Here is a 27,827-nt window from a genome sequence, read left to right on the forward strand (position 1 = left end):
TTGGTTCAAGAGTAGGGTGAAGTTTGTTGAGTGTACCTTGTGGAGAATGTTGTGGTCCAAGGCTCTTCTCTTTTAGTTTCTTCTCCTTGACTCCTACCTTCCTTGGGCTGGGCTAGGCTGGGGGCCAGGTTGGACGTGCGACTTAACATTTCTCTTCCGCTTTCTCTTTTTTTTTTTTTCTTCCATTATGGGCATTGCTTCGAGGACAAGCCTTGATCTTGCATTGGACGTTACTTCCTGTCAACTTCCAGCAGCAGGAGTCTTCTTTTCAGTGCTTGATGCTTCACGAAATAGACTCTGCCCGTTGGCAGCAAATACCAGAGAGCTAGGAGACAGAGCTGGTTGCAGACCTTTCCTCTTCCAGCCTTTGGTTGCAATTGTTTGGCCCATAATTTGCTAGCTCTAGTTCCTTGGGCCACACAGGTATCCTGCCATCTCCAGCTCTTGTTATATGTGAGAGACATTCTGAACACTGTCCCTTTTTCTTTGCACAGAAGTATATACAGTGTGGCAGCTACTGTAATCTCCTCCGCCTTGCAAACAGCCACTCTAGAATCTTGGACCTCTAGGACTCTCTGTCTTGCATGCTTGGGGGCAAGGCCAAGCAAAATGAAGAGGAGAATAATTAGAGAAAGAGGAGGACGTTGGTGGAGAATTGGGAGCAGGTAAGGTGAAAGGGCACAGGAGAAAAGAGATGCATGTAGACTTTTTGGTTTCTGTGGGAAACAGGTTGACACACTTGGGCCTCATTTGGTATTAACAGAACAGAGAGTTAAAGATCTAAGTAGCTAGATAGTGTGCAGCAACTGCCATGAAGTCTGTACACTGAAGAGAACAGTCTCACATCTAGTTTTCATTTTGTTTTATGTCATAGTACCTTATTTGTAGCATTCACTGGTGTGTTTGTAGAATACAGATGTTTTCAAATGCTCTGGTTTTGTCTACATGGTTATCTCCTTGTCCTGTTTGTAAGGAATCCAACATTGTAAGACATATTGCATGTTTTTCTCTTGACGATTGTTGACCTTGAAGCGTCATGAACTGACTTGAGCTGTTGGATTCTGTGGAGAAACGTTCAAAAGGGTCTGTGAAAAAGGCACTGTGGTGAGTCGCATTATGCACCCGAGCGTAAGGAGCAAGATATCTGCCACCAGCCCAGCTTGGCCTGGATTGCCTCTGTTTTAGTTCCCCTGGTTAGTGCTTTTCTCCCTAACCACTCTTGTGACTGTGATAATGTGAGTAAGGGCGGAGTTGCTAATGATCTATGTGTGAGGTAAGCTGGTTTGAGGGAGGAAATCTATGGACCTAGTCATTTTCCTTGGTGGTAAGCTTTCAGGGGTGCAGAGATTGATCTTCCTGGGGCCTTTTCTGGTCCCAGGAAGATATCGCATAGATGGGACCTCCCAAGACACACATTGAATCTTTAGGCCTGTTTTTCCTATTATGAGGTACGAGTTTCTTCACTGATGGGGATGATGCTTATCTGAGAAGAAATTGTGAAAGGTGGTGTAGTGTAGAGGTGTGGCTTAAGCTTTTAAGTTTTCCTCCAGGTTTTTCCCCTAAGCTTCCTACTTCGGACGGCCTACTTACATGATACTAGTAGGTGATGTCCGGCTAACAACTTCCTAAATATACCTGCAAGCCAGATCAGTGTCTCTTTTCTCTGTATTCCCATGGAAATCAAGAGTCCCGCCGAATTTTCCATCGAAACAGTTGATTTGTGTTGTCTCTAGGAATTCTAAAGGGCGTACCGTTGCTTCCTAACCGGTGTCATTTGGGAGATCCGCCTCTGTACGTTCAAATGATTAATTTTGAGACTTTGCTCATGTGTGCAGTAAACCCTTGAATTCCCTAAGACCTTCCTTTCCTCCATCTCCTACCCCATTAAGCCCGCTTCAGTTCATCTCCTGAATTTCTTTGGAATCTGTCAGCCAGCTCTTCCTCAACTTCCTAATACTGAACTTGCCTGTCTGTTGCGATTAGGTCCTAACTAGTGTCCATATATCTTGTTTCCTTCCAATCCACTCTTCACACAAGAAACCTTCAAAGCAAGTTGGAACGTTGCTCATAAACATCGCTCACAAGCATTGTTTTGAGAATAGAAAACACACTGTTGGCCTTTAAGACTCTGCGTGGTCTAGAATCCTCTCTGCTTCTCTAGTCCCATCTTGTGCCACTTTTGCCCTCACTTTCTATGCTTCAGATACACTGAATTAACCTTAGTTCTCACTCATCTGACAGAAGTCAGTTCAGATACTATTTTTCACTGTGATTCCTAGCATTAAGGAATTTGATTATCAGGTTTTGTATGAGGACTATTTCATCAGGGGTACAGAAGTTCTGGCCATCTCTGGTTTTGGATATCCCTTATTTGTTGAGACCTTTGCGTTGTTTGGTTGCCTTTTGTCTGTTTTCCAGATGGGAAAACAGGAACAAGGGAAGTATAGGTTATTACTAGGTGGGGTTGAGCAAGTGGAGCAGCAAACTGCAAAGCAGAAAGAAGAGGGACGTACTATAGAGGGATATGACTTCCATTCTCAAGGCGCCTGCATCCTGTGCAGGGAGACAGCCTAACATAAAATGTGCCTAACAACAAATATATTGACTTCTTACTAAAAATCTCCAGTTCATAGAACCGAGGGGTTTGTACCTTCTCCTTTAAAAGTGATAGTCCTGGGACTTCCCCGGTGGTCCCGTGGTGAAGACTCTGCGCTTCCAATGCAGCAGGCGTGGGTTCAATCCCTGGTTGGGGAGCTAAGATCCCACATGCTGCGCAGCCAAAGAAATTTTTTTCGAACGTTATACTCCTGTATTGTTGGCTTTAGTGGTTTAGATTTTGTTGTACTGTTAAGAAGATTTCAGTTTATTTACCGGGAACAAACAACACATAATGTAAAAATAGTTTCCCAGAAACGATTTCCATCATTCTCTTCCTCCCTTTCTCCCGCAGACTGGTGTTTCACCTTGACAAGTTCTCTGTCATTCCATAGGAAAGCTGTCTGGCTTGGAGGTTGCAATCCCAGGGAATTTTTCATCAGCGGGGAAGTCTCCATCACTACAGAGGAATCAAGGGAGAAGTCAGTCCCTGGTAAGTGAGATGCTCCCCCTAAACACCAACACAGCAGTCGTGTACCTTTCAAGGGGTTCAGGGGCAAGATGGGCAAGGCATTTCTACTAACTCTTCTTAAGGATCACGGACAGTGCCCTATGCTACGAGGTAAGCGGTGACTGCTGTAGTTCTTACTGGTGATCCTTTCCTGTCACTGATTCTCGGCTTTCTTTGTATTTCATAGGACTGTTGTCAGTCCAATACAAAATGAGTCTTATTTTTAAAAACCTGAAATGTTTTACAGAGCCTAGCATTCTCATATAGGGTCCTTTCCATTCTCCCCACTTTCCCGAGAGGCCAAGAACACTTCACACCATGAACTAGGAGAGGGGGTAGAGCCCTTTCTGATGAAATACATCAACAAAGACAGAGCCTTAGCCTGCTTGCTCTCTGGACAGGATCTCGGACCACAAGGTCTTCAATCCTGGTATAAATGAAGGAAGTGAGGACAGTTCAACTGGCACTCTCATAACAAGAGTTCTGAAACACCTTCCAAAGAGACTATAGCAGTAGATGAGGGAAGGGAGTGCTACAGTGTGGCAGTACAGGGGGAATGATCGGCTACAGCAGTGAAAAGTGTGGTACCGATCGGTGTGCTCTCGGGGTTCTTGTACATGTAGCATAGATGACCTCTACGGTGGCCCTCCCACCTTCCCACCTGCATTAGGTGTTCTTTTTTTTTGTAATTTATGTTTATGTATTTATTTACTGTTTGAACTTATTTATTCTACGTATTTATTTTTTTGGCCGCACTGGGTCTCTCATTGCTGTGCACGGGCTTTCTCTAGTTGGCGGCTAGCGGGGGCTACTCTCGGTTGCGGTGTGCGGGCATCTCATCGCGGTGGCTTCTCTTGTTGCGGAGCATGGGCTGTAGGCACGTGGGCTTCGGTAGTTGAGGCTCACGGGCTCTAGAATGCAGGCTCCGTCGTTGTGGCACATGCGCTTAGTTGCTGCACGGCATGTGGGATCTTCGCAGACCAGGGCTCGAACCCGTGTCCCCTGCATTGGCAGGCGCCACCAGGGAAGCCCTAGGTGTTCTCATATAGAGTCTAAAAACAGAGAGCACTGAGAGAAGGTAGTGGTTATTAAAGGCTCAGGATCTAAATTCTACCTGTCTCTACACCCCTTCCCAGCTGTCGATTTGACCCCATTTTTGAATGCTGACCTCATTGTTCAACTTTTCTCTGCCGTCTGTATACTCACCTTGAAAACTTGTTTCTGTGATGCGTTGAGCAGACACAGGGTGGCAGACTGCAGAGGTGGAAGCTGGTGGTCGGATATTTGTGGGCTGAATCTCCTTCAGTCCCATTCCCATTTCTGGTTGCCCAGAGGCCCTACTTCCTGTGTGTGACGCCGAGCCGTAGGATTGCGGGCAGGAGCCAAGTTCTCCATACAGTAAAGACCCCAGTGTGCCTTGGTTACAGTAATATACCTGGCTTCCTTCCTGGCAGGGAAGTGACAGGCGGCTATGCCCCTGCTTTGTTCGTGGGCCTCCTGATCCAGCAGTTCCCTTGGCTCTGCCCCTGTCGTCAGCTGCCCCTAGGATAACTCTGAGCCCTAGCCACTTCTCTGGTAGATTTCCCTATTCCCCCACTACAGTCACACCTGAATAAGGCAACTCAGACCTTTCAGAGATGTGTCCTGAACCTCTTGTTTTCTGAAATACCTATCTGGTGGTTGTGAGACTTAAGGCCAGCGTCCCCGAGAGACTTTTTCTATTTCTCCTAGTAAACCTAGACTCATCTTCTGTCACCTTCAACTCTACTCCAATTGTGTTCTTTCAACCCAGACCTCTGACCCTGCTTTTTACTTCTGCCATTTCATCCTCGCTCCTGCTTCCTTTCCTAAATCCATACGTCTCTTTTGGCCTTCCTAGCCCTGGGCCAAGTTCCTTCCTCTTTGCTCAGTTTTTACCCCTTTCCTTCATTCTCCCATCCAACTTTCAGTCCTTCCTTTCTCACGCCCCAGTTAGCAGCATCTGAAAATTCGAAAGGTTTGTTACTCGTCTATTAATTGTATTCCATTTACTTATTCAGTTCTATACCTGTCTTACCTGTGTATGGAAGAACAGCTGGTAGCCAAGGTGGCACCAAGAATCCTAGCAGCTCTCACTTGACGTATCCGTAGTAGTCGGCAATTTCCATTTCGTTTTCCCTCTCGGTGAAAAATTGCAGCTTGCCCGAAGAGGTGTATCTGGCAGCATTCTCCCGTTGTTGTTGAGCCCGCCTCTTCATGGCCTCTCGCTCTGGCCTCTGCTCTTGTTCGATGGGCTTTGACATGACTGGCTCAGGCACGTTGGGTTCCCTCCATGGAACTCGTTGCTTGCTGAAGTCTTGGAGTAGAAATTGGGTTTGGAGCTTGGGTGGGGACTGGCGCTTATTCACAGCAGGGGGAACAGGCTCCCGCTGGAGAGGAGCGCCAGATGAAGTTTTGGAGGGTGCAGGCCTAGGAGCAGCAGACTGAGGGACACGAGGCTGGGTATGGTTGGTCCAAGCCGGTTGGGTTGGGTTGGTCACAGTTGGCTGAGCTGGTTTGGCGGGGCCTGGCAAAGAGGCAGGAGCTGGCTGGTGGGATGAATTGGCTGCAGCAGGTTGAGCTGAGTCAGTAGAACCAGGCTGGGCACGGTAAGCCCCAGCAGGCCGATGTGAGGCCAGAGACTGTGGCCTCCGAGGAGCGGGTCGAGCTTGAGGCTTGTCCCAGGCAGAAAAAGGCAGAGGTATCAACTTGACCTTCCCAGGAGGAGGCCGCTCATACTGGGCTGGAGACGGACACTCTGTTTCAGCACTGCTGTCTGGTTTCTGGGCTTGGACTTGCGTTTTCTCAGGACCCTTCCCCTCACGTGGGGTATGCCGCCATGGCTGGATAGCTGGGGGTGGCTGGGGGTCTTTGGGGTTGCTTGACTTTCCCAAGAGCCGACAGGAAGAGAGCCCAGTTTTCGTCTCATTCTTCTTCCCCAGCGCATGAAGAACCTTCACAGACTCCAGCATGCGCACGCCAAGGGAGGTTCGAGGCTTTTGAAAGCTCTGTTGGAGAAGCTCAGTTTGGTGTTCCTTTCGCTTCGTGTGGGGGATTGCTGGCTTCTCTTCTGCCTTGACTTTGTTCCCTGACTGCTTGTTCTCCTCAGCCTTGTTTCTCCCTCTGGTCCTTTTGGTCTTTTCCTGCCCGTGGCTCTTAGTTTTGCTGATCTTTCTGGATGCAGCTTTCTGAGGTTTGCCTTGAGAGTGCTTGGCCGTGTTCACAGGAGCCCTGTCACTGACTGCAGCGTGGCATATAACCACTTCTCCCCCTAACGGGCACTCTGGATTCTTTGGCTGGATTTTGGCCTTGGGAGCGCCACTGATAGGCTCAGAGGCTTTCTGTTTGTTCTTCCTGGGTTGATCAGAGGGAACCTTTATGACACTTGGCTTTTCCTGCACCTGATTCACCTTAATGGCTCTGGTGTCTTTAGCTTTGATCACGTTGGGACCTTGGGATTGATCAAGATCTTTCAAAGGATTAAAGAGCTGGGGAAGGTGAATATCCTCCGCCAGTGTAGTAATGTCTGCAAGACCACTGCTAGGTTCAATCCCATTTTCAAGTGTCCCTAGGTCCTGACGACTCCGGCTGTTCTCTCCCAGATCAGCATTTTCAGAACCAGGCTGCTCCTCTTGGCTGAGGGGATCGGTGCAGGCCAGCGGCTGGTGAATATCAGGGATTCCTAAAGGGAGTAGTGGAGGATCTTGGTTCTCTGTTGGGATCTGGTAGGCATCCAGAGGCTTTGAAAGCTTGGTTTTGATATCATCCACGTGCTTACTCTCTATTTGTCCCTGGCTTGGAGCTGGAGGCAGGGCCAGGAGACGCCTGGCACTCTGGACTGGAGCTGTCACTGAAATGTCCCCAAGTTCAGATGGTGGGTTACTCTCAAGTATGTGGCTGTTTCTGCTACTGCAGGACTTGGGGAGTTCTTGACTTTGTGTCACACAAAACGTCTGGCTTGGAGGTTGCAATCCCAGGGAATTTTTCATCACCAGGGGGGAGGTCTCCATCCCTACAAAGGGATCAAGGGAGAAGTCAGTCCCTGGTAAGTGAGATGCTCCCCCTAAACACCAACACAGCAGTCGTGTACCTTTCAAGGGGTTCAGGGGCAAGATGGGCAAGGCATTTCTACTAACTCTTCTTAAGGATCACGGACGGTGCCCTATGCTACGAGGTAAGCGGTGACTGTTGTAATTCTTACTGGTGAGCCTTTCCTGTCGCTGATTCTCGGCTCGCTTTGTATTTCATAGGACTGTTATAAGTCCAATACAAAATGAGTCTTATTTTTAAAAACCTGAAATGTTTTACAAAGCCTAGCATTCTCATATAGGGTCCTTTCCATTCTCCCCACTTTCCCGAGAGGCCAAGAACACGTCACACCATGAACTAGGAGAGGGGGTAGAGCCCTTGCTGATGAAATACATCAACAAAGACAGAGTCTTAGCCTGCTTGCTCTCTGGACAGGATCTCGGACCACAAGGTCTTCAATCCTGGTATAAATGAAGGAAGTGAGGACAGTTCAACTGGCACTCTCATAACAAGAGTTCTGAAACACCTTCCGAAGAGACTATAGCAGTAGATGAGGGAAGGGAGTGCTACAGTGTGGCAGTACAGGGGGAACGATCGGCTACAGCAGTGAAAAGTGTGGTACCGATTGGTGTGCTCTCGGGGTTCTTGTACATGTAGCATAGATGACCTCTACAGTGGCCCTCCCACCGTCCCACCTGCATTAGGTGTTCTTTTTTTTTGTAATTTATGTTTATGTATTTATTTACTGTTTGAACTTATTTATTCTACGTATTTATTTTTTTGGCTGCACTGGGTCTCTCATTGCTGTGCACGGGCTTTCTCTAGTTGGCGGCTAGCGGGGGCTACTCTCGGTTGCGGTGTGCGGGCTTCTCATCGCGGTGGCTTCTCTTGTTGCGGAGCATGGGCTGTAGGCACGTGGGCTTCGGTAGTTGAGGCTCACGGGCTCTAGAATGCAGGCTCCGTCGTTGTGGCACATGCGCTTAGTTGCTGCACGGCATGTGGGATCTTCGCAGACCAGGGCTCGAACCCGTGTCCCCCGCATTGCATTGGCAGGCGGATTCTTAACCACGGCGCCACCAGGGAAGCCCTAGGTGTTCTCATAGAGAGTCTAAAAACAGAGGGCACTGAGCGAAGGTAGTGGTTATTAAAGGCTCAGGATCTAAATTCTACCTGCCTCTACACCCCTTCCCAGCTGTCGATTTGACCCCATTTTTGAATGCCGACCTCATTCTTCAACTTTCTCTGGCGTTTGTTATACTCACCTTGAAAACTTGTTTCTGTGATGCGTTGAGCAGACACAGGGTGGCAGACTGCAGAGGTGGAAGCTGGTGGTCGGATATTTGTGGGCTGAATCTCCTTCAGTCCCATTCCCATTTCTGGTTGCCCAGAGGCCCGACTTCCTGTGTATGACGCCGAGCCGTAGGATTGCGGGCAGGAGCCAAGTTCTCCATACAGTAAAGACCCCAGTGTGCCTTGGTTATAGTAATATACCTGGCTCCCTTCCTGGCAGGGAAGTGGCAGGCGGCTCTGCCCCTGATTTGGAATCTGAGATGGTGTTCCCTGAGCAAGGCTGGCAGAAAGCGATGGATGTAGAGGGACCATGTTCTTGGCGTCTGAAGTTTTATCATCCTGGGCTGCCAGAAACATGGAGGAGGCAGCTGTGTGGCGGTCAGTGAGTGCCAGAGTAAAGTCTCCGAGTGAAGAAGAATTCTTTTCAGTGCTTGCTGTGATGTCCCACTCAAGAACACCTGGATAGGAAGCAGCTGAAGTGGAGATCTGGCTGTGGTCAGTAACTCCAGATAACATAGTCGTGCTAGAATGTTGGTAAAGGTAGGCACTACCCATGAGTGTCTGGAAAGGGGTACCAGTAGCCGATGCCGCACTGACGGCAGGGGCAGAGACTCTGGAGAAGTTGCAGACACTTCGTGTTAGGGAAGTTGCATTGCTCACCACAGGAGGAGAATGCTGCAGAGAATTTAGAGTTCCAAGTAGAGATGGATGTTGGAAATTTTCTGTAAGAACAAGAGGGTCATGAAAAACTCAGGGAGGTTGAGAAATTCTCACTACGTTTGAGGAACGGCATCATCTGAAGGTTCTTGCTATCAGGACACCTCTACTATCACTACTTCCTGAGAAACCCAAAATCAGACAGTTGATGATGGCTGTAAGGACTGAGCAGTTTTCCACTCTTCTCTATTAACTGCCTGTGCTCCCATCTTGGGCACAGACGGGCAGAAGAGCCAAGTGGTGTGGTTCAGAGATTGTTCTCTAGGCTGGAAGCAACCTTCTCCCTGCCCTGTCTTTCCCTTCGGCCTGCACTCGTATTGACTTCTATGCTATTTCCTAGACTGGAAGCATTTTAGAACTAGGAGGCCCTTAGAGAACTTCGATGTTCTCAGTCTCATTTCGTGAGTAAGGAAACTGAGGCTCAGAGAGGTCGGGTTGACTTGTTCAAGTTCTCTCATTATGTTAGTATCATTACCAGGTTTCAGAACCTAAGTATCCTGACTTCCTTGCCAGGACTCCACTCTGAGCATGATACTGCCAGAAAGCAGGAGAAATAGAACTTATAATATAGGCATTTTTTTTGTCCATTAGAAAACAGTACGGCTATTACCATTGTCGTCTTCAGTGTCTCCCTTTGCTTGTGCAGTTCCCACGCTATTACCTAGAGGTGACGTACAGCTCAGTCCAACTGGTGAATTGAAAGAGTCATTTTTGCCCTCTTCAAGCCTGGTTTCTCATCCTACCTCAAAATGATTACCCGAAAGTGGATTTCTTAAGTGCTTTTGGAAAGGGAAAAGTTATCTGATTACTTCAGATTACTCACCTATAAAGTGGTTATAACACCACCACCAATAATAATAGCAGTAATAATTAATAGATGAATAAGCTGATCTGTTGCGTATGATTTATATGGAGGAAGATACAATAAGTTCTAGAAAGACAAAGAAAAATCATGACAAGCATATTACGTTAACGAAAAAGAAATCCATAGATATTAATGAAAACTGGGGTATGTGGCAAGTATCAAAGCCTAATGAATTTACTGACAAATGGCATTCTGTACCATCCATGCAATATTATGAAAGTGAATTTTGCCCACTCTATTTTAGTGAATACTATTAACCAGAAAACACGATGGAGGTGATAGAGGTGAATGAATTCCTAGCCAATGCATACAGACAGAGAAGGTATGTCAGTAAAAAATGCATAACAAGCAACAGAATGCAATAAATGTGCATGTATAGGTAGCCACAACACATATAGACAAGTATTTCAATGAAAACCGGTACGAAGCAGACAGCAAAATAATAAGTGTAAAAGAGTTTCATTATTGTGCTCCTTCATATTTTTACCCAGCAAGTAAGAGGTATTAAGCCTAGGAGAAATATATATTTCAATGAATATAGCTTATATAATAAGCAGAAAGGAAGCTTAAAATGTATCAGGAAGGTTTTTGGATTTATCCTAGAACTTAGATTAGAATCATCTTCAGCATCCAGGAAGATGGCATCCCAAAACCTCAAAAAACCATCATGCCTAGAATCCAATTAAAAAAGATTTTCAAATGTAAGAAAATCCACAGGACTCCACAATATGGTTTTCGATAAACGTGGATGTTTGTTTGTTTTGTTTCTTTGGCCGCGCCGCGTGGCCCTGGCCGTGAAAGCACCGAGTCCTAAGCACTGGACCGCCAGGGAATTCCCTAAGTGGGGGGAATTAGAGATGTGGGGCTTGACTTTTTCTTCTTCTTCTTCGGTAGCTAAGATCTACAAGCGAACGATGGCTGTTGATCAATGTGCTCTCTGTGTTAGGAAGGAAATAACTGTAAAAATGAAAAGCAGCCTTGCCTTAGAACCTACATATCACACCAAGGAAAATAGTCCTTCTGATTCAATTTAGAAGATATCACTTAAAATGTTGAATTGGTGAAATGTCTACCTAGTTTAAAAATTAGAAAGAATAAAACACTGAAAAGCAGCCCCCTAGATAACCACTGTGGTTGCTTGTTTATAGGAGGCATCATTTCTAAAACGTATTTCTAAAATGTTTATATTCAAAACTGTCAAGTGGCCAACTGTATTCAGAGAGGCAATAAAAGAAAGAAAACGGAGTATGACTTTTCTGATAAGCTGCCTTTCCCGGTGATCCCCTGTTCTGGCCTTACTTTCCTTCTTAGTCTGTTAATGTAAGGGTTTGCTACCATCAACTTGGTTTTGCCCTGCTCTGAGCAGGTTTCCCTCTGTGCTGTTTCTGCTTTAATTGAAAATCTTTGGTTCCCATCAGCATTCCATTGCAAACTCCGTTTTTCTTGAGAGCTCCTCTATGCTTTCCCTCTTCATTCTTACATTTTCTCCCATCTCTTGGTGCCTGTTGGCCTGTGCTAATGAAAACCATCCTAAACTTCCTTACGCTCGACTCTGTGCCTCCCTGTAGAGCCCAGTACTCTCCATCCTCTCTCCCTATTCTCTCTTTTCAACTAGTCGAAATCCTAGTGGAGGGAGACCATTAGAGATGAAACATCTTGGTATATATTGCTAGTTTTCTATGTCCCCTGGCTTTTCTATGTTTCTGTTGAAACACTCTTGAGAAGTGTCTGATTTCGTTTTCTACATGGGTACCCTTTAAGGCTCAATACTGGAAAAGAAGGGGATCAGAGTGATCAACCCAATGTGGTATCCTAACGTAACAGTTAAGGAAAGCAACAGGCTTTGTGAGACAGCCAGTGATTTGTCCAAAGTCACACAGATAGTAAACGTCAAAGTCAAAAGTGAAATTAGGTCTCCAGACTTGTAGTTCAATACTTTCCCTCATTATTCCATGCTATTTTGAATCTCCTACTCAATTTAGGGGCAAAAGAAATCGAACGCAAAACTTTCCAAAGTTTCTTTTCTTACCTGACATGGTCAGAGAAGAGGAAGCATCCACTGCAGGTACAAGGGATGAGGAGACAACACTAGAGGATGTCTGAGTGGCTGCAGCTGAACGGCGCACGTGTCCAGTACAGAGGTCACTGGTTACTGGTCCAAACAGCTCCACGGAAACCCCAAGGCTCTACCAAGTGGTAGTAGGTTTGGTAGGAGAGTGATGTCACAAAGCAGGCAGTTGAAAGGTATGAGAGAGCCAATAGGGAGGTCCGATCCCCAACAGGAAGGCGGGCTTGGGTGAAGAGAGTGTAGGAGAGCTAAAACAACACCTGAGTTTCTGAGCTCTGGGGAGGAAATCCTAGAAGACAGATTTACCTCCCCCAGGCTCTTCCATTAGGGAAATCATTGCCACATTTCTTACAGACGTTCATTAATACACTGAACTAAGAGTTACTTATATTCTACAGAGTATTCTATTTTATGTATCATATACTTAGAGCTATATAGATCTTATTTAATTAATAATCCTTAGGAAGGAAAGAGCCATCTAGTTTGAACTATTACAGTTGTTCTGAAATCAGATGTGTCTAATGAGTGAACTGATAGCAGCTTTTAAGGAGCCAAAGTAGGGATTAAGAAGCTCTCTTTGTAACTTGGTTCAAGAGTAGGGTGAAGTTTGTTGAGTGTACCTTGTGGAGAATGTTGTGGTCCAAGGCTCTTCTCTTTTAGTTTCTTCTCCTTGACTCCTACCTTCCTTGGGCTGGGCTAGGCTGGGGGCCAGGTTGGACGTGCGACTTAACATTTCTCTTCCGCTTTCTCTTTTTTTTTTTTTCTTCCATTATGGGCATTGCTTCGAGGACAAGCCTTGATCTTGCATTGGACGTTACTTCCTGTCAACTTCCAGCAGCAGGAGTCTTCTTTTCAGTGCTTGATGCTTCACGAAATAGACTCTGCCCGTTGGCAGCAAATACCAGAGAGCTAGGAGACAGAGCTGGTTGCAGACCTTTCCTCTTCCAGCCTTTGGTTGCAATTGTTTGGCCCATAATTTGCTAGCTCTAGTTCCTTGGGCCACACAGGTATCCTGCCATCTCCAGCTCTTGTTATATGTGAGAGACATTCTGAACACTGTCCCTTTTTCTTTGCACAGAAGTATATACAGTGTGGCAGCTACTGTAATCTCCTCCGCCTTGCAAACAGCCACTCTAGAATCTTGGACCTCTAGGACTCTCTGTCTTGCATGCTTGGGGGCAAGGCCAAGCAAAATGAAGAGGAGAATAATTAGAGAAAGAGGAGGACGTTGGTGGAGAATTGGGAGCAGGTAAGGTGAAAGGGCACAGGAGAAAAGAGATGCATGTAGACTTTTTGGTTTCTGTGGGAAACAGGTTGACACACTTGGGCCTCATTTGGTATTAACAGAACAGAGAGTTAAAGATCTAAGTAGCTAGATAGTGTGCAGCAACTGCCATGAAGTCTGTACACTGAAGAGAACAGTCTCACATCTAGTTTTCATTTTGTTTTATGTCATAGTACCTTATTTGTAGCATTCACTGGTGTGTTTGTAGAATACAGATGTTTTCAAATGCTCTGGTTTTGTCTACATGGTTATCTCCTTGTCCTGTTTGTAAGGAATCCAACATTGTAAGACATATTGCATGTTTTTCTCTTGACGATTGTTGACCTTGAAGCGTCATGAACTGACTTGAGCTGTTGGATTCTGTGGAGAAACGTTCAAAAGGGTCTGTGAAAAAGGCACTGTGGTGAGTCGCATTATGCACCCGAGCGTAAGGAGCAAGATATCTGCCACCAGCCCAGCTTGGCCTGGATTGCCTCTGTTTTAGTTCCCCTGGTTAGTGCTTTTCTCCCTAACCACTCTTGTGACTGTGATAATGTGAGTAAGGGCGGAGTTGCTAATGATCTATGTGTGAGGTAAGCTGGTTTGAGGGAGGAAATCTATGGACCTAGTCATTTTCCTTGGTGGTAAGCTTTCAGGGGTGCAGAGATTGATCTTCCTGGGGCCTTTTCTGGTCCCAGGAAGATATCGCATAGATGGGACCTCCCAAGACACACATTGAATCTTTAGGCCTGTTTTTCCTATTATGAGGTACGAGTTTCTTCACTGATGGGGATGATGCTTATCTGAGAAGAAATTGTGAAAGGTGGTGTAGTGTAGAGGTGTGGCTTAAGCTTTTAAGTTTTCCTCCAGGTTTTTCCCCTAAGCTTCCTACTTCGGACGGCCTACTTACATGATACTAGTAGGTGATGTCCGGCTAACAACTTCCTAAATATACCTGCAAGCCAGATCAGTGTCTCTTTTCTCTGTATTCCCATGGAAATCAAGAGTCCCGCCGAATTTTCCATCGAAACAGTTGATTTGTGTTGTCTCTAGGAATTCTAAAGGGCGTACCGTTGCTTCCTAACCGGTGTCATTTGGGAGATCCGCCTCTGTACGTTCAAATGATTAATTTTGAGACTTTGCTCATGTGTGCAGTAAACCCTTGAATTCCCTAAGACCTTCCTTTCCTCCATCTCCTACCCCATTAAGCCCGCTTCAGTTCATCTCCTGAATTTCTTTGGAATCTGTCAGCCAGCTCTTCCTCAACTTCCTAATACTGAACTTGCCTGTCTGTTGCGATTAGGTCCTAACTAGTGTCCATATATCTTGTTTCCTTCCAATCCACTCTTCACACAAGAAACCTTCAAAGCAAGTTGGAACGTTGCTCATAAACATCGCTCACAAGCATTGTTTTGAGAATAGAAAACACACTGTTGGCCTTTAAGACTCTGCGTGGTCTAGAATCCTCTCTGCTTCTCTAGTCCCATCTTGTGCCACTTTTGCCCTCACTTTCTATGCTTCAGATACACTGAATTAACCTTAGTTCTCACTCATCTGACAGAAGTCAGTTCAGATACTATTTTTCACTGTGATTCCTAGCATTAAGGAATTTGATTATCAGGTTTTGTATGAGGACTATTTCATCAGGGGTACAGAAGTTCTGGCCATCTCTGGTTTTGGATATCCCTTATTTGTTGAGACCTTTGCGTTGTTTGGTTGCCTTTTGTCTGTTTTCCAGATGGGAAAACAGGAACAAGGGAAGTATAGGTTATTACTAGGTGGGGTTGAGCAAGTGGAGCAGCAAACTGCAAAGCAGAAAGAAGAGGGACGTACTATAGAGGGATATGACTTCCATTCTCAAGGCGCCTGCATCCTGTGCAGGGAGACAGCCTAACATAAAATGTGCCTAACAACAAATATATTGACTTCTTACTAAAAATCTCCAGTTCATAGAACCGAGGGGTTTGTACCTTCTCCTTTAAAAGTGATAGTCCTGGGACTTCCCCGGTGGTCCCGTGGTGAAGACTCTGCGCTTCCAATGCAGCAGGCGTGGGTTCAATCCCTGGTTGGGGAGCTAAGATCCCACATGCTGCGCAGCCAAAGAAATTTTTTTCGAACGTTATACTCCTGTATTGTTGGCTTTAGTGGTTTAGATTTTGTTGTACTGTTAAGAAGATTTCAGTTTATTTACCGGGAACAAACAACACATAATGTAAAAATAGTTTCCCAGAAACGATTTCCATCATTCTCTTCCTCCCTTTCTCCCGCAGACTGGTGTTTCACCTTGACAAGTTCTCTGTCATTCCATAGGAAAGCTGTCTGGCTTGGAGGTTGCAATCCCAGGGAATTTTTCATCAGCGGGGAAGTCTCCATCACTACAGAGGAATCAAGGGAGAAGTCAGTCCCTGGTAAGTGAGATGCTCCCCCTAAACACCAACACAGCAGTCGTGTACCTTTCAAGGGGTTCAGGGGCAAGATGGGCAAGGCATTTCTACTAACTCTTCTTAAGGATCACGGACAGTGCCCTATGCTACGAGGTAAGCGGTGACTGCTGTAGTTCTTACTGGTGATCCTTTCCTGTCACTGATTCTCGGCTTTCTTTGTATTTCATAGGACTGTTGTCAGTCCAATACAAAATGAGTCTTATTTTTAAAAACCTGAAATGTTTTACAGAGCCTAGCATTCTCATATAGGGTCCTTTCCATTCTCCCCACTTTCCCGAGAGGCCAAGAACACTTCACACCATGAACTAGGAGAGGGGGTAGAGCCCTTTCTGATGAAATACATCAACAAAGACAGAGCCTTAGCCTGCTTGCTCTCTGGACAGGATCTCGGACCACAAGGTCTTCAATCCTGGTATAAATGAAGGAAGTGAGGACAGTTCAACTGGCACTCTCATAACAAGAGTTCTGAAACACCTTCCAAAGAGACTATAGCAGTAGATGAGGGAAGGGAGTGCTACAGTGTGGCAGTACAGGGGGAATGATCGGCTACAGCAGTGAAAAGTGTGGTACCGATTGGTGTGCTCTCGGGGTTCTTGTACATGTAGCATAGATGACCTCTACGGTGGCCCTCCCACCTTCCCACCTGCATTAGGTGTTCTTTTTTTTTGTAATTTATGTTTATGTATTTATTTACTGTTTGAACTTATTTATTCTACGTATTTATTTTTTTGGCCGCACTGGGTCTCTCATTGCTGTGCACGGGCTTTCTCTAGTTGGCGGCTAGCGGGGGCTACTCTCGGTTGCGGTGTGCGGGCATCTCATCACGGTGGCTTCTCTTGTTGCGGAGCATGGGCTGTAGGCACGTGGGCTTCGGTAGTTGAGGCTCACGGGCTCTAGAATGCAGGCTCCGTCGTTGTGGCACATGCGCTTAGTTGCTGCACGGCATGTGGGATCTTCGCAGACCAGGGCTCGAACCCGTGTCCCCTGCATTGGCAGGCGCCACCAGGGAAGCCCTAGGTGTTCTCATATAGAGTCTAAAAACAGAGAGCACTGAGAGAAGGTAGTGGTTATTAAAGGCTCAGGATCTAAATTCTACCTGTCTCTACACCCCTTCCCAGCTGTCGATTTGACCCCATTTTTGAATGCTGACCTCATTGTTCAACTTTTCTCTGCCGTCTGTATACTCACCTTGAAAACTTGTTTCTGTGATGCGTTGAGCAGACACAGGGTGGCAGACTGCAGAGGTGGAAGCTGGTGGTCGGATATTTGTGGGCTGAATCTCCTTCAGTCCCATTCCCATTTCTGGTTGCCCAGAGGCCCTACTTCCTGTGTGTGACGCCGAGCCGTAGGATTGCGGGCAGGAGCCAAGTTCTCCATACAGTAAAGACCCCAGTGTGCCTTGGTTACAGTAATATACCTGGCTTCCTTCCTGGCAGGGAAGTGACAGGCGGCTATGCCCCTGCTTTGTTCGTGGGCCTCCTGATCCAGCAGTTCCCTTGGCTCTGCCCCTGTCGTCAGCTGCCCCTAGGATAACTCTGAGCCCTAGCCACTTCTCTGGTAGATTTCCCTATTCCCCCACTACAGTCACACCTGAATAAGGCAACTCAGACCTTTCAGAGATGTGTCCTGAACCTCTTGTTTTCTGAAATACCTATCTGGTGGTTGTGAGACTTAAGGCCAGCGTCCCCGAGAGACTTTTTCTATTTCTCCTAGTAAACCTAGACTCATCTTCTGTCACCTTCAACTCTACTCCAATTGTGTTCTTTCAACCCAGACCTCTGACCCTGCTTTTTACTTCTGCCATTTCATCCTCGCTCCTGCTTCCTTTCCTAAATCCATACGTCTCTTTTGGCCTTCCTAGCCCTGGGCCAAGTTCCTTCCTCTTTGCTCAGTTTTTACCCCTTTCCTTCATTCTCCCATCCAACTTTCAGTCCTTCCTTTCTCACGCCCCAGTTAGCAGCATCTGAAAATTCGAAAGGTTTGTTACTCGTCTATTAATTGTATTCCATTTACTTATTCAGTTCTATACCTGTCTTACCTGTGTATGGAAGAACAGCTGGTAGCCAAGGTGGCACCAAGAATCCTAGCAGCTCTCACTTGACGTATCCGTAGTAGTCGGCAATTTCCATTTCGTTTTCCCTCTCGGTGAAAAATTGCAGCTTGCCCGAAGAGGTGTATCTGGCAGCATTCTCCCGTTGTTGTTGAGCCCGCCTCTTCATGGCCTCTCGCTCTGGCCTCTGCTCTTGTTCGATGGGCTTTGACATGACTGGCTCAGGCACGTTGGGTTCCCTCCATGGAACTCGTTGCTTGCTGAAGTCTTGGAGTAGAAATTGGGTTTGGAGCTTGGGTGGGGACTGGCGCTTATTCACAGCAGGGGGAACAGGCTCCCGCTGGAGAGGAGCGCCAGATGAAGTTTTGGAGGGTGCAGGCCTAGGAGCAGCAGACTGAGGGACACGAGGCTGGGTATGGTTGGTCCAAGCCGGTTGGGTTGGGTTGGTCACAGTTGGCTGAGCTGGTTTGGCGGGGCCTGGCAAAGAGGCAGGAGCTGGCTGGTGGGATGAATTGGCTGCAGCAGGTTGAGCTGAGTCAGTAGAACCAGGCTGGGCACGGTAAGCCCCAGCAGGCCGATGTGAGGCCAGAGACTGTGGCCTCCGAGGAGCGGGTCGAGCTTGAGGCTTGTCCCAGGCAGAAAAAGGCAGAGGTATCAACTTGACCTTCCCAGGAGGAGGCCGCTCATACTGGGCTGGAGACGGACACTCTGTTTCAGCACTGCTGTCTGGTTTCTGGGCTTGGACTTGCGTTTTCTCAGGACCCTTCCCCTCACGTGGGGTATGCCGCCATGGCTGGATAGCTGGGGGTGGCTGGGGGTCTTTGGGGTTGCTTGACTTTCCCAAGAGCCGACAGGAAGAGAGCCCAGTTTTCGTCTCATTCTTCTTCCCCAGCGCATGAAGAACCTTCACAGACTCCAGCATGCGCACGCCAAGGGAGGTTCGAGGCTTTTGAAAGCTCTGTTGGAGAAGCTCAGTTTGGTGTTCCTTTCGCTTCGTGTGGGGGATTGCTGGCTTCTCTTCTGCCTTGACTTTGTTCCCTGACTGCTTGTTCTCCTCAGCCTTGTTTCTCCCTCTGGTCCTTTTGGTCTTTTCCTGCCCGTGGCTCTTAGTTTTGCTGATCTTTCTGGATGCAGCTTTCTGAGGTTTGCCTTGAGAGTGCTTGGCCGTGTTCACAGGAGCCCTGTCACTGACTGCAGCGTGGCATATAACCACTTCTCCCCCTAACGGGCACTCTGGATTCTTTGGCTGGATTTTGGCCTTGGGAGCGCCACTGATAGGCTCAGAGGCTTTCTGTTTGTTCTTCCTGGGTTGATCAGAGGGAACCTTTATGACACTTGGCTTTTCCTGCACCTGATTCACCTTAATGGCTCTGGTGTCTTTAGCTTTGATCACGTTGGGACCTTGGGATTGATCAAGATCTTTCAAAGGATTAAAGAGCTGGGGAAGGTGAATATCCTCCGCCAGTGTAGTAATGTCTGCAAGACCACTGCTAGGTTCAATCCCATTTTCAAGTGTCCCTAGGTCCTGACGACTCCGGCTGTTCTCTCCCAGATCAGCATTTTCAGAACCAGGCTGCTCCTCTTGGCTGAGGGGATCGGTGCAGGCCAGCGGCTGGTGAATATCAGGGATTCCTAAAGGGAGTAGTGGAGGATCTTGGTTCTCTGTTGGGATCTGGTAGGCATCCAGAGGCTTTGAAAGCTTGGTTTTGATATCATCCACGTGCTTACTCTCTATTTGTCCCTGGCTTGGAGCTGGAGGCAGGGCCAGGAGACGCCTGGCACTCTGGACTGGAGCTGTCACTGAAATGTCCCCAAGTTCAGATGGTGGGTTACTCTCAAGTATGTGGCTGTTTCTGCTACTGCAGGACTTGGGGAGTTCTTGACTTTGTGTCACACAAAACGTCTGGCTTGGAGGTTGCAATCCCAGGGAATTTTTCATCACCAGGGGGGAGGTCTCCATCCCTACAAAGGGATCAAGGGAGAAGTCAGTCCCTGGTAAGTGAGATGCTCCCCCTAAACACCAACACAGCAGTCGTGTACCTTTCAAGGGGTTCAGGGGCAAGATGGGCAAGGCATTTCTACTAACTCTTCTTAAGGATCACGGACGGTGCCCTATGCTACGAGGTAAGCGGTGACTGTTGTAATTCTTACTGGTGAGCCTTTCCTGTCGCTGATTCTCGGCTCGCTTTGTATTTCATAGGACTGTTATAAGTCCAATACAAAATGAGTCTTATTTTTAAAAACCTGAAATGTTTTACAAAGCCTAGCATTCTCATATAGGGTCCTTTCCATTCTCCCCACTTTCCCGAGAGGCCAAGAACACGTCACACCATGAACTAGGAGAGGGGGTAGAGCCCTTGCTGATGAAATACATCAACAAAGACAGAGTCTTAGCCTGCTTGCTCTCTGGACAGGATCTCGGACCACAAGGTCTTCAATCCTGGTATAAATGAAGGAAGTGAGGACAGTTCAACTGGCACTCTCATAACAAGAGTTCTGAAACACCTTCCGAAGAGACTATAGCAGTAGATGAGGGAAGGGAGTGCTACAGTGTGGCAGTACAGGGGGAACGATCGGCTACAGCAGTGAAAAGTGTGGTACCGATTGGTGTGCTCTCGGGGTTCTTGTACATGTAGCATAGATGACCTCTACAGTGGCCCTCCCACCGTCCCACCTGCATTAGGTGTTCTTTTTTTTTGTAATTTATGTTTATGTATTTATTTACTGTTTGAACTTATTTATTCTACGTATTTATTTTTTTGGCTGCACTGGGTCTCTCATTGCTGTGCACGGGCTTTCTCTAGTTGGCGGCTAGCGGGGGCTACTCTTGGTTGCGGCGTGCGGGCTTCTCATCGCGGTGGCTTCTCTTGTTGCGGAGCATGGGCTGTAGGCACGTGGGCTTCGGTAGTTGAGGCTCACGGGCTCTAGAATGCAGGCTCCGTCGTTGTGGCACATGCGCTTAGTTGCTGCACGGCATGTGGGATCTTCGCAGACCAGGGCTCGAACCCGTGTCCCCCGCATTGCATTGGCAGGCGGATTCTTAACCACGGCGCCACCAGGGAAGCCCTAGGTGTTCTCATAGAGAGTCTAAAAACAGAGGGCACTGAGCGAAGGTAGTGGTTATTAAAGGCTCAGGATCTAAATTCTACCTGCCTCTACACCCCTTCCCAGCTGTCGATTTGACCCCATTTTTGAATGCCGACCTCATTCTTCAACTTTCTCTGGCGTTTGTTATACTCACCTTGAAAACTTGTTTCTGTGATGCGTTGAGCAGACACAGGGTGGCAGACTGCAGAGGTGGAAGCTGGTGGTCGGATATTTGTGGGCTGAATCTCCTTCAGTCCCATTCCCATTTCTGGTTGCCCAGAGGCCCGACTTCCTGTGTATGACGCCGAGCCGTAGGATTGCGGGCAGGAGCCAAGTTCTCCATACAGTAAAGACCCCAGTGTGCCTTGGTTATAGTAATATACCTGGCTCCCTTCCTGGCAGGGAAGTGGCAGGCGGCTCTGCCCCTGATTTGGAATCTGAGATGGTGTTCCCTGAGCAAGGCTGGCAGAAAGCGATGGATGTAGAGGGACCATGTTCTTGGCGTCTGAAGTTTTATCATCCTGGGCTGCCAGAAACATGGAGGAGGCAGCTGTGTGGCGGTCAGTGAGTGCCAGAGTAAAGTCTCCGAGTGAAGAAGAATTCTTTTCAGTGCTTGCTGTGATGTCCCACTCAAGAACACCTGGATAGGAAGCAGCTGAAGTGGAGATCTGGCTGTGGTCAGTAACTCCAGATAACATAGTCGTGCTAGAATGTTGGTAAAGGTAGGCACTACCCATGAGTGTCTGGAAAGGGGTACCAGTAGCCGATGCCGCACTGACGGCAGGGGCAGAGACTCTGGAGAAGTTGCAGACACTTCGTGTTAGGGAAGTTGCATTGCTCACCACAGGAGGAGAATGCTGCAGAGAATTTAGAGTTCCAAGTAGAGATGGATGTTGGAAATTTTCTGTAAGAACAAGAGGGTCATGAAAAACTCAGGGAGGTTGAGAAATTCTCACTACGTTTGAGGAACGGCATCATCTGAAGGTTCTTGCTATCAGGACACCTCTACTATCACTACTTCCTGAGAAACCCAAAATCAGACAGTTGATGATGGCTGTAAGGACTGAGCAGTTTTCCACTCTTCTCTATTCACTGCCTGTGCTCCCATCTTGGGCACAGACGGGCAGAAGAGCCAAGTGGTGTGGTTCAGAGATTGTTCTCTAGGCTGGAAGCAACCTTCTCCCTGCCCTGTCTTTCCCTTCAGCCTGCACTCGTATTGACTTCTATGCTATTTCCTAGACTGGAAGCATTTTAGAACTAGGAGGCCCTTAGAGAACTTCGATGTTCTCAGTCTCATTTCGTGAGTAAGGAAACTGAGGCTCAGAGAGGTCGGGTTGACTTGTTCAAGTTCTCTCATTATGTTAGTATCATTACCAGGTTTCAGAACCTAAGTATCCTGACTTCCTTGCCAGGACTCCACTCTGAGCATGATACTGCCAGAAAGCAGGAGAAATAGAACTTATAATATAGGCATTTTTTTTGTCCATTAGAAAACAGTACGGCTATTACCATTGTCGTCTTCAGTGTCTCCCTTTGCTTGTGCAGTTCCCACGCTATTACCTAGAGGTGACGTACAGCTCAGTCCAACTGGTGAATTGAAAGAGTCATTTTTGCCCTCTTCAAGCCTGGTTTCTCATCCTACCTCAAAATGATTACCCGAAAGTGGATTTCTTAAGTGCTTTTGGAAAGGGAAAAGTTATCTGATTACTTCAGATTACTCACCTATAAAGTGGTTATAACACCACCACCAATAATAATAGCAGTAATAATTAATAGATGAATAAGCTGATCTATTGCGTATGATTTATATGGAGGAAGATACAATAAGTTCTAGAAAGACAAAGAAAAATCATGACAAGCATATTACGTTAACGAAAAAGAAATCCATAGATATTAATGAAAACTGGGGTATGTGGCAAGTATCGAAGCCTAATGAATTTACTGACAAATGGCATTCTGTACCATCCATGCAATATTATGAAAGTGAATTTTGCCCACTCTAGTTTAGTGAATACTATTAACCAGAAAACACGATGGAGGTGATAGAGGTGAATGAATTCCTAGCCAATGCATACAGACAGAGAAGGTATGTCAGTAAAAAATGCATAACAAGCAACAGAATGCAATAAATGTGCATGTATAGGTAGCCACAACACATATAGACAAGTATTTCAATGAAAACCGGTACGAAGCAGACAGCAAAATAATAAGTGTAAAAGAGTTTCATTATTGTGCTCCTTCATATTTTTACCCAGCAAGTAAGAGGTATTAAGCCTAGGAGAAATATATATTTCAATGAATATAGCTTATATAATAAGCAGAAAGGAAGCTTAAAATGTATCAGGAAGGTTTTTGGATTTATCCTAGAACTTAGATTAGAATCATCTTCAGCATCCAAGAAGATGGCATCCCAAAACCTCAAAAAACCATCATGCCTAGAATCCAATTAAAAAAGATTTTCAAATGTAAGAAAATCCACAGGACTCCACAATATGGTTTTCGATAAACGTGGATGTTTGTTTGTTTTGTTTCTTTGGCCGCGCCGCGTGGCCCTGGCCGTGAAAGCACCGAGTCCTAAGCACTGGACCGCCAGGGAATTCCCTAAGTGGGGGGAATTAGAGATGTGGGGCTTGACTTTTTCTTCTTCTTCTTCGGTAGCTAAGCTCTACAAGCGAACGATGGCTGTTGATCAATGTGCTCTCTGTGTTAGGAAGGAAATAACTGTAAAAATGAAAAGCAGCCTTGCCTTAGAACCTACATATCACACCAAGGAAAATAGTCCTTCTGATTCAATTTAGAAGATATCACTTAAAATGTTGAATTGGTGAAATGTCTACCTAGTTTAAAAATTAGAAAGAATAAAACACTGAAAAGCAGCCCCCTAGATAACCACTGTGGTTGCTTGTTTATAGGAGGCATCATTTCTAAAACGTATTTCTAAAATGTTTATATTCAAAACTGTCAAGTGGCCAACTGTATTCAGAGAGGCAATAAAAGAAAGAAAACGGAGTATGACTTTTCTGATAAGCTGCCTTTCCTGGTGATCCCCTGTTCTGGCCTTACTTTCCTTCTTAGTCTGTTAATGTAAGGGTTTGCTACCATCAACTTGGTTTTGCCCTGCTCTGAGCAGGTTTCCCTCTGTGCTGTTTCTGCTTTAATTGAAAATCTTTGGTTCCCATCAGCATTCCATTGCAAACTCCGTTTTTCTTGAGAGCTCCTCTATGCTTTCCCTCTTCATTCTTACATTTTCTCCCATCTCTTGGTGCCTGTTGGCCTGTGCTAATGAAAACCGTCCTAAACTTCCTTACGCTCGACTCTGTGCCTCCCTGTAGAGCCCAGTACTCTCCATCCTCTCTCCCTATTCTCTCTTTTCAACTAGTCGAAATCCTAGTGGAGGGAGACCATTAGAGATGAAACATCTTGGTATATATTGCTAGTTTTCTATGTCCCCTGGCTTTTCTATGTTTCTGTTGAAACACTCTTGAGAAGTGTCTGATTTCGTTTTCTACATGGGTACCCTTTAAGGCTCAATACTGGAAAAGAAGGGGATCAGAGTGATCAACCCAACGTGGTATCCTAACGTAACAGTTAAGGAAAGCAACAGGCTTTGTGAGACAGCCAGTGATTTGTCCAAAGTCACACAGATAGTAAACGTCAAAGTCAAAAGTGAAATTAGGTCTCCAGACGTGTAGTTCAATACTTTCCCTCATTATTCCATGCTATTTTGAATCTCCTACTCAATTTAGGGGCAAAAGAAATCGAACGCAAAACTTTCCAAAGTTTCTTTTCTTACCTGACATGGTCAGAGAAGAGGAAGCATCCACTGCAGGTACAAGGGATGAGGAGACAACACTAGAGGATGTCTGAGTGGCTGCAGCTGAACGGCGCACGTGTCCAGTACAGAGGTCACTGGTTACTGGTCCAAACAGCTCCACGGAAACCCCAAGACTCTACCAAGTGGTAGTAGGTTTGGTAGGAGAGTGATGTCACAAAGCAGGCAGTTGAAAGGTATGAGAGAGCCAATAGGGAGGTCCGATCCCCAACAGGAAGGCGGGCTTGGGTGAAGAGAGTGTAGGAGAGCTAAAACAACACCTGAGTTTCTGAGCTCTGGGGAGGAAATCCTAGAAGACAGATTTACCTCCCCCAGGCTCTTCCATTAGGGAAATCATTGCCACATTTCTTACAGACGTTCATTAATACACTGAACTAAGAGTTACTTATATTCTACAGAGTATTCTATTTTATGTATCATATACTTAGAGCTATATAGATCTTCTTTAATTAATAATCCTTAGGAAGGAAAGAGCCATCTAGTTTGAACTATTACAGTTGTTCTGAAATCATATGTGTCTAATGAGTGAACTGATAGCAGCTTTTAAGGAGCCAAAGTAGGGATTAAGAAGCTCTTTTTGTAACTTGGTTCAAGAGTAGGGTGAAGTTTGTTGAGTGTACCTTGTGGAGAATGTTGTGGTCCAAGGCTCTTCTCTTTTAGTTTCTTCTCCTTGACTCCTACCTTCCTTGGGCTGGGCTAGGCTGGGGGCCAGGTTGGACTTGCGACTTAACGTTTCTCTTCCGCTTTCTCTTTTTTTTTTTTCTTCCATTATGGGCATTGCTTTGAGGACAAGCCTTGATCTTGCATTGGACGTTACTTCCTGTCAACTTCAGCAGCAGGAGTCTTCTTTTCAGTGCTTGATGCTTCACAAAATAGACTCTGCCCGTTGGCAGCAAATACCAGAGAGCTAGGAGACAGAGCTGGTTGCAGACCTTTCCTCTTCCAGCCTTTGGTTGCAATTGTTTGGCCCATAATTTGCTAGCTCTAGTTCCTTGGGCCACACAGGTATCCTGCCATCTCCAGCTCTTGTTATATGTGAGAGACATTCTGAACACTGTCCCTTTTTCTTTGCACAGAAGTATATACAGTGTGGCAGTTACTGTAATCTCCTCCGCCTTGCAAACAGCCACTCTAGAATCTTGGACCTCTAGGACTCTCTGTCTTGCATGCTTGGGTGCAAGGCCAAGCAAAATGAAGAGGAGAATAATTAGAGAAAGAGGAGGACGTTGGTGGAGAATTGGGAGCAGGTAAGGTGAAAGGGCACAGGAGAAAAGAGATGCATGTAGACTTTTTGGTTTCTGTGGGAAACAGGTTGACACACTTGGGCCTCATTTGGTATTAACAGAACAGAGAGTTAAAGATCTAAGTAGCTAGATAGTGTGCAGCAACTGCCATGAAGTCTGTACACTGAAGAGAACAGTCTCACATCTAGTTTTCATTTTGTTTTATGTCATAGTACCTTATTTATAGCATTCACTGGTGTGTTTGTAGAATACAGATGTTTTCAAATGCTCTGGTTTTGTCTACATGGTTATCTCCTTGTCCTGTTTGTAAGGAATCCAACATTGTAAGACATATTGCATGTTTTTCTCTTGACGATTGTTGACCTTGAAGCGTCATGAACTGACTTGAGCTGTTGGATTCTGTGGAGAAACGTTCAAAAGGGTCTGTGAAAAAGGCACTGTGGTGAGTCGCATTATGCACCCGAGCGTAAGGAGCAAGATATCTGCCACCAGCCCAGCTTGGCCTGGATTGCCTCTGTTTTAGTTCCCCTGGTTAGTGCTTTTCTCCCTAACCACTCTTGTGACTGTGATAATGTGAGTAAGGGCTGAGTTGCTAATGATCTATGTGTGAGGTAAGCTGGTTTGAGGGAGGAAATCTATGGACCTAGTCATTTTCCTTGGTGGTAAGCTTTCAGGGGTGCAGAGATTGATCTTCCTGGGGCCTTTTCTGGTCCCAGGAAGATATCGCATAGATGGGACCTCCCAAGACACACATTGAATCTTTAGGCCTGTTTTTCCTATTATGAGGTACGAGTTTCTTCACTGATGGGGATGATGCTTATCTGAGAAGAAATTGTGAAAGGTGGTGTAGTGTAGAGGTGTGGCTTAAGCTTTTAAGTTTTCCTCCAGGTTTTTCCCCTAAGCTTCCTACTTCGGACGGCCTACTTACATGATACTAGTAGGTGATGTCCGGCTAACAACTTCCTAAATACCTGCAAGCCAGATCAGTGTCTCTTTTCTCTGTATTCCCATGGAAATCAAGGGTCCCGCCGAATTTTCCATCGAAACAGTTGATTTGTGTTGTCTCTAGGAATTCTAAAGGGCGTACCGTTGCTTCCTAACCGGTGTCATTTGGGAGATCCACCTCTGTACGTTCAAATGATTAATTTTGAGACTTTGCTCATGTGTGCAGTAAACCCTTGAATTCCCTAAGACCTTCCTTTCCTCCATCTCCTACCCCATTAAGCCCGCTTCAGTTCATCTCCTGAATTTCTTTGGAATCTGTCAGCTCTTCCTCAACATCCTAATACTGAACTTGCCTGTCTGTTGCGATTAGGTCCTAACTAGCGTCCATATATCTTGTTTCCTTTCAATCCATTCTTCACACAAGAGACCTTCAAAGCAAGTTGGAACGTTGCTCATAAACATCGCTCACAAACATTGTTTTGAGAATAGAAAACACACTGTTGGCCTTTAAGACTCTGCGTGGTCTAGAATCCTCTCTGCTTCTCTAGTCCCATCTTTTGCCACTTTTGCCCTCACTTTCTATGCTTCAGATACACTGAATTAACCTTAGTTCTCACTCATCTGACAGAAGTCAGTTCAGATACTATTTTTCACTGTGATTCCTAGCATTAAGGAATTTGATTATCAGGTTTTGTATGAGGACTAAAACTAAACTGGGAAGTGGAAGAATTGAGTTTCAACTGTTTCAGTCAACACGCATGAATTAATGATACCTAAGTATTGAACACCGGGCTAGGTTTCATCAGGGATACAGAAGTTCTGGCCATCTCTGGTTTTGGATATCCCTTATTTGTTGAGACCTTTGCGT

At 46.1% G+C, this 27,827-nt stretch overlaps 2 protein-coding genes across 2 annotated transcripts in view; one reads left to right on the forward strand and one right to left on the reverse strand.

The window, feature by feature from the left end:
- The first annotated feature begins 594 nt into the window (after positions 1 to 594).
- The window catches only part of LOC309622038 (uncharacterized protein), a 51,324-nt gene continuing 24,091 nt past the window's right edge, over positions 595 to 27,827 (forward strand). Inside the window, exons 1-3 of the mRNA XM_082409242.1 lie at positions 595 to 665; positions 2,991 to 3,088; positions 15,628 to 15,765. Coding sequence (XP_082265368.1) covers positions 610 to 665; positions 2,991 to 3,088; positions 15,628 to 15,765 — 292 coding nt within the window. The 5' untranslated portion in view covers positions 595 to 609. The remainder of the gene's footprint in view (positions 666 to 2,990; positions 3,089 to 15,627; positions 15,766 to 27,827) is intronic.
- LOC309622037 (uncharacterized protein C2orf78-like) lies at positions 17,861 to 27,786 on the reverse strand (the record flags this gene model as incomplete). The annotated part of the gene is made up of 4 exons (XM_082409241.1): positions 17,861 to 19,813; positions 21,093 to 21,842; positions 24,732 to 24,867; positions 27,772 to 27,786. 4 exons carry the CDS (start codon positions 27,784 to 27,786, stop codon positions 17,895 to 17,897), a joined length of 2,820 nt encoding a protein of 939 aa, XP_082265367.1. The 3' UTR covers positions 17,861 to 17,894.

Source organism: Balaenoptera borealis (assembly GCF_965194805.1).
Source record: "Balaenoptera borealis genome assembly, contig: HAP1_SCAFFOLD_1426, whole genome shotgun sequence".
Taxonomy (NCBI): Eukaryota; Metazoa; Chordata; class Mammalia; order Artiodactyla; family Balaenopteridae; genus Balaenoptera; species Balaenoptera borealis.